Source organism: Hylaeus volcanicus, unplaced genomic scaffold (genome assembly GCF_026283585.1).
Source record: "Hylaeus volcanicus isolate JK05 unplaced genomic scaffold, UHH_iyHylVolc1.0_haploid 12258___fragment_2___debris, whole genome shotgun sequence".
NCBI classification, from domain to species: domain Eukaryota; kingdom Metazoa; phylum Arthropoda; class Insecta; order Hymenoptera; family Colletidae; genus Hylaeus; species Hylaeus volcanicus.
Window position 1 is genome coordinate 177908 of NW_026531631.1, and position 6548 is coordinate 184455.

The 6548-nt window shown below is 39.3% G+C and overlaps 1 protein-coding gene across 1 annotated transcript in view; it reads right to left on the minus strand.

Annotated features, from left to right (window-relative positions):
• Positions 1-3244, minus strand: part of LOC128882169 (dynein axonemal heavy chain 5) — a 26823-nt gene extending 23579 nt beyond the window's left edge. Inside the window, exons 1-6 of the mRNA XM_054133743.1 lie at positions 3155-3244; positions 2022-2261; positions 1460-1614; positions 1088-1311; positions 386-663; positions 126-299 (exon numbers count right to left, since the gene is read on the minus strand). Of these exons, the coding sequence (XP_053989718.1) occupies positions 126-299; positions 386-663; positions 1088-1311; positions 1460-1614; positions 2022-2261; positions 3155-3244 (1161 nt within the window). The remainder of the gene's footprint in view (positions 1-125; positions 300-385; positions 664-1087; positions 1312-1459; positions 1615-2021; positions 2262-3154) is intronic.
• Between the last annotated feature and the right edge of the window lie 3304 nt (positions 3245-6548).

The window sequence follows — 6548 nt, forward strand, 5'->3', positions numbered from 1 at the left end:
TGTTTACATTAACGGTATTCAATATTGCTGCCTCCACCAAAAACTACGCCAAACCTATTCAGACAGTAGATTTTGGGCCTGGTGCTACGATGTTCCTTCAGTCTTTTATTCGTCGCTTATCTTACCGGGTCGTCTAAGTAGAGACAATGGCAGCATTTCTCCAACGCCTGGATAAACTTGGCATTGTCCTTAGCTTCGTTGTAACAGTAGGTGACTTCGTCTTCGGCGTCGACCCAATCTTTTATCAACTTCGACCTCGCGACTTGGAGGCACAGAAGCGACATTCTTATTTCGTGATCCTGAAAACGAAAGAAAAATCTATCCAACGATGCCTGGTTCACGTTTGCAAACGAGAATAATCGCGAGAGAAACGCGAAAACAGAACCTGAAGTCTATTGACCAGTTGACTGAACTGCGCCCCCCTTCGTTTCCAATACTCGAGTTCCTGTTGCGGTCCAGAATTGTCGTTCTCCCGTTTCACTTGTTTGCTTTCAACCATGAAGTCCTTCAGCCTTTTGATCCACGTTTCCACTCTTGCCTCTGTGACACTCACAGCGTTTTCCTTCGCCACGAACGCTTTCGCTTCCTCGAAGTTGTGCACATCGCCCATCAAGAGTTCGTCGTCGTCGAATATGCGCCCCTCGTGGGCCACTTGCTCGCAAACTGTGCGAAATGAATACTTCTGTTGACACATTGGTCCCTGTTTCGAAGTATCTTGTACGTGCAAAGCTTAACATTACTTCCTTGTGTCAATATTTAAGTTTCTACGAGTTCCAATTATCCATTTCCATCGTAACCTCTTTAAAGAAATAACTTGAAATAAAGGAACAAAATTATTTAACCCTTTACACATCGAGCAATTTGGATATATGCAAGTAGTCGACTCCAACACCATTTTTCTTAGATTTCTGAGTTATGGAATAGCTACGAAAAATTCTTTGCAGCTTCGTTAAATTGTACGATTATTTTGTAGAATTTTACATTTATGTTAACCAAACAAAATTGTGGTTAGTGACACTTTCCGTAGTAGTACAACGCAGGTGGCCTCGGGAGTGCAAAGGGTTAAAGACGAAATTGATACACAAACCTTTCAAGGCGCTGCAGAAAGATCTCAAGCCAGGCAGTAGAAGAGTCTTGATCATCGGACAGTCGTCCTCGCCTTCAGAGCCGGGATGCGCGAGTGCGTCCATAAAGACGTACTCGACCACTCGTTGTATGGCTGTTATTATTCCTACTTTCTTCGTGTCTATCACGCCTGTGTAAAGATCCTTCTGGAAGCCTTCTTCGGGCAGCTGCTTCGAGATGCTGATCCTGAAAACCGGACTTCTAAATTCTTCGAGAATGATTAATATAATAACACTTGCATATAAAGTAATTTTAATGGCTTCAAGAAATGTTACAAACTGAATTTGTCGTAGTATAGAAGAATGTAGAGCTGTTAATGTATCGGTGAAATTACCTAAACATGTAGATGCATATTCCAGTGCAAGGAGCTTGCCATCCATCGGTAAGAAAAAGCTTCTTCTTCGCTGGCTCTTTTGTCTCTTTCTGTTCTTTGATTTTCGGCGCTGGTGCGTTTGGACCTGGTCTGGTGCCAGTCGTTTTCGCTTGTATCTGTGAAATTAAATTGCCAGTTAGTGAGTGGAAGATGCTGTGAGATTTTATATCGAAACTTTACAAAAAACGTCTTCGATGTATTCTGGATATTTCATACTTACGACACGGTACCTGTTAAGGTTGCACATTACTCTCTAGTTCTAATTCTAACCGTTTAGAAGCAACAAGCTTCGTCGCTAGTTCTAAAATCATTTTTTTAATTATCGAGAGATATTTTAGAGAATCCTAATTCTCCAATTAAAGTCAAGCGGAGCTATAAGAGCCTGAGATAATCCATCCTACGCAATAAAACTCGAAAGTGAAAGCAGGAAAAGATAAATCACACGTTTCCTTCGTTTTAATGAAACTTTTTCTTAGTATATTGCCATTTCTGTCTGGATAAGACAGGTATGATGAATCGTCACCGTTTCTGGGGGTCGTATCGTTTCTGGCTCCTCCACTTCTTGGTAATACCAAACCAGGGTCGACCTCATGTGCGGTACGAATAGTTGATTGATTTCGTCCAGCATATCTCCCTCGAAAACGTGATCCATGACCTCGTGGCGTGACAACTGAGTCGCATCCATTAAGAGCTGGAAAGCGAATTCCAGCCGGGGGTCCATTTCCCCTCGCCTCGCCTTTCTTTCGCATTCTTCTCGACGTTTCTAAAAAGAGGATGACGGACATTAATCTTTTTCCTTGTCATTATCTTCATATGGTGTGGACGTGGTCGCAGAATAAATGGTCGCGTCTTTTCGGTGGGCAGATACCGAGGTAACATTCTTTTTTATTTTTTTAAAGTAAACAGACGCGTTATATCGAACGCTGAGATCCTCAGTTTAGATGCTTTTTCGGTAATAATTTTAAGGGAATCGGTTGGTTTACAGATTGTTAATGAAAAAGATTGAGTTGATTGAAAAACATGAAGATCGAAACGTGTAACGTTTGACAAAGTCAAAGGACTGCTTGCAATAAAATCAGTACATTTTATTGCTGGTTTTAAAGCTGCCGTTTAAATTATTTAAATAATTTTCCATCGTTTCAGTAGTAGTTGTAATACTGAAGTAATTAAATTCCAAATGGATTTGTATGGTTAAATTATTATTGATGTCTCGTTTTAATTAAAGTTTTGAAATAGTTGTTTTGTTACATGAGTTATGCTAGTATTTCTTGTTTCAGAAGACGTTTCAGTAAAACAGAAATTCAGAGCATTTACTATTAATATACAATGTGTATCTTCTTTTCCTAATAATCCTAAAAATCAATGAACCTAAATTTGTTTACAGGTAGGAGTAACGTTAAAATATTATTACGAACCACGATAACGAATGCTCAGTGACTAAAAGCACGAGTGTTATATACTTCTACACAAACATTCCATAACCCAATATTTACAACTACAAGCACTTAGAATTAAATTCCTTCCACTACAAAGCATGAATTAAGCATTGCAGTCTTATTTCCAAAATGTGAGATCCTCAAGAAAATTTCCTTTGATATTTTAATCGAGAAAACAGAAAGGAACCATGGCGAAGGAAACGAAGAAACGTAGATCAACCTGGAGGACATCCCCAGAGCCTTCCTCGTCGCTGTCCTCCTCGGAATTCTCCGACCTTTCTTGAACTATGAGAGCTGGTGCTACGAACATGACCAGTGTTCGTTCGACCAGTTAAGAGAAGATAAAAGTATCACTTTTGGATGATGGCGAGGGAGACCAGGATTCGCCTAGGGTTTCACTAGCAAACTGAGAAGGCTCCCGAGGGCGAGCAAAGAGGTGCAAGGGGAGCAACACCCAGTGCCACGGTTTCGTGTCTGGTACCGCCCTTCTACGTATCGTTCGTGTCGTGTGGGAATTTCCGCGCGATTCCGCGGACACCAGTCGATACCACGTCGTGTGTATTCTTTTCTCACTATTCCAGGACGACGTCTTGCGGTGGAAATGTCGCGAGTCGCTGAACAGTTCATTTTCGACGTCGAGAGGCGACAGGTGCCGATAGAACGTCGATAATGGGATAGTGGTTCTTTCGATAACGATCAGGGGTCGATTGTATTTTAGTGGCTCGTGTGATTGCACTGTCGATCGTCGCTGGAACGTGGAAAGTTCATGGTTGTGTGAACGCATGATCGAGAAATGGGCTCCGATTTCTCTGGAATGGATAAATATACCAACTTGAGTGGAAACTACATACTTTGCTTTATTTTATTCTTTTAACACCTTGGCTTAGTACGTTCCCTTTTAGTTTATATTTTTGCATGCTAAGGAAGCTTAGTGTACGAAGCTTTTTTTTTAGGAGTATTGCCTAATGTAGTCCTTGAATTATTGATATGTAAACATTGCTTCAGTTTTCATTATTCTTTTAAGGGTATAGGATTTTATTTTTTTATTGTATCGAACTGCATTGGATTTTCTCTGAAATATTCAATATTGACAATTTCATGTGTTTTAACGTTTCATTTACGTTTATGGTAGTCCTGTAAGTAGATGGTTTGTCTTGATATATTGCACTTTATTACAGACTCTTTCATATTTTATTTTTTGTTAATAAACCTTGTTTAGAATTTTGGCGTACTATTGTTAAAACATTCTATATATATATAGGAGTCACATTTTGAAATAAACAATCGTCATTCCACAAGTCAAAAATCTTTCGAAATAAATAATCGAATTATGTATTTATTGATTACAATCAGAGACGGTCCGCAACTTGTTGAAATAATGACTGAATATCAAGTTTATTAAAATAAATTTTAGTTTGTTCAGCATTATATATAATTCCATTCCATGATTTTTAAATTTGTATTCAACCAATACCTAGTACAGTTTTATTCAAATTTGATTAACTTTCGAGATTACTATCTTCATTGGAATTCTACCCACCTCTAATCACAACACCACGGTAATAAAAATGTCACCAGGATAATAAATGACGTTTCGAAGAAGGTGTGATGTGTTTCCCATCCACGAAAAAATGTCTTCCCTACGCATTTATTCGTATTCTTAAAAGCAACAGGGATATCAATTATTACGGTCAAGTCTAACGAAACACTCCATGTATTCAACATGTAGCAAATCGATCCATGCTGGCCAACACATTAATCAAATTATTCAAACCTAAATTACGGAGTTCGACGAAGTTGTTCAACTAACAGATTAAACGAACTGTTTAATAAATATGATTTACATGGCGGGACCATTAATCAGAAATACATACGAGCACGCAACTCTTTACAGGTATTCCTACAGGTATTGCTACAACGCCGTATCGCGAATCAAATGACTCCTGGCTACAATACTAACTGGAATAACTGCTAGATAACATCGCGATCATTATTCTAAAATTCTATTCACCGATCGCAGTCGTAAAATTGTTTGCATAAGAAAATAAGAAAGTCTTTTAGGTTTGTTGTTTCCGAGTGTATGATTGTATAATTATGTTGATGTATATATAAATATATACATCTATAAGCTTATGATTCATATACGTATTTATAATGAAAAATTCATTTTGTAATATCAAAACTATTATTTAATTTAGTCTAACTTTTTCGATAGTATACATTTATACCTATCATTTTTCATTAATCAATAAAATAATTATCAGTGAATAATATAATTTTGAAAAAACATTATTAATCGATATACACGTATATTTATTTATATAATATTTGTATGTATATAGAATAGCCTTGACGAACTTTTACAAAACTACTAGCTTCTTCAGACTGTGTATATCGATAATAATCACGAAATATAAATAAAATACGCATACATACGCGATACCATATATATGTATATGTATATTTTGTGTTTGTTTCGCTATTGTTATAGACATAAACGAAGCTGGTAAAGTACGCTTAGTTCTATAAAGCGAGACCTCAATATTATCGACGCCTCGATAGAATAGAATTTTGAAAGAAATATTTGATCCAGTAAATGTCGCAATCGTGAAAGAAGGTGCAGCAAAAGAACCAAAAGCTGAACAAAAGATTCCAACCCCTAAACGGAGGACCACCCTACAGTGCACGACACTCGCATGCAACTGACACGAGAGTCAACGTGTTAAAATTTAGGAAGCGTCGACTGTCGTGCTCGTTATCTTATCGGAATCAAAATTCGGCCCCGTGAAACGTCGCCGAATTCGCGCGAAAAGGGATGCTCGATTCTCCCCTTATCTATCCCAACGATTTCTCCCGTTATCGGGTAATGGTATCGCGTCAAGTGCAAATTGTCTAATCGTTAGCCCGTGCAAGAAGAGTATTAATTAAAAGTCAGTACTTTCTCCTTTGGCCGTGGCTTACTCTGGCTTCTTCGGTGGTCTCCGTCATTTCGACGACCTTTCTATAATCCCTCTGCGCCGGCACACCCTCGAACAATCCACGTCCTTGTGCAGTCCACGTCGTAATGCGACATTAACTCTGATACCCAGTCTTTTAGCCCAGCAATCATTATACCCGTCTCTCTCGCTCTTCCTCCCTTTGTTTCCGTCCCCCTCCCGGCCCGTTCACCCTAACGATGTATTAATGGACGAGACAGGAGGAATTCGTCGGATTCCTGGGACGACGACGCGTTAAAACGTCGCCGAGAAACGTTCCAAGGAGTTTCCAGCGATTCGACGAATAACAAGAGGGGGCTGGTGAATTCATTACCGGGCGATTTTATCGAGCGGCGAGCCATTATCGTGATAAGGAAAGGAGCACTGCCAACTAATGCATGCCTCCACTGATTGGTCTGGCGTCAAGTCAAAAAGTTCCTCGGCGAGCATCGACCGATGGACGATCGCTAGCAAGTACTGATTGATCTGCACAGAGGTAGTTAGTTGTACGCGAACCGAGACATCGGTAAATAAACCTTGGGATAGGTTTCCTGTTCGTCGTTTCAAAGATTCTCTTCGTTGTCAAGGGGATGATGGCTGACACATTTCTTCTGGTTGTTTCTTGGAGACGAATTGGGA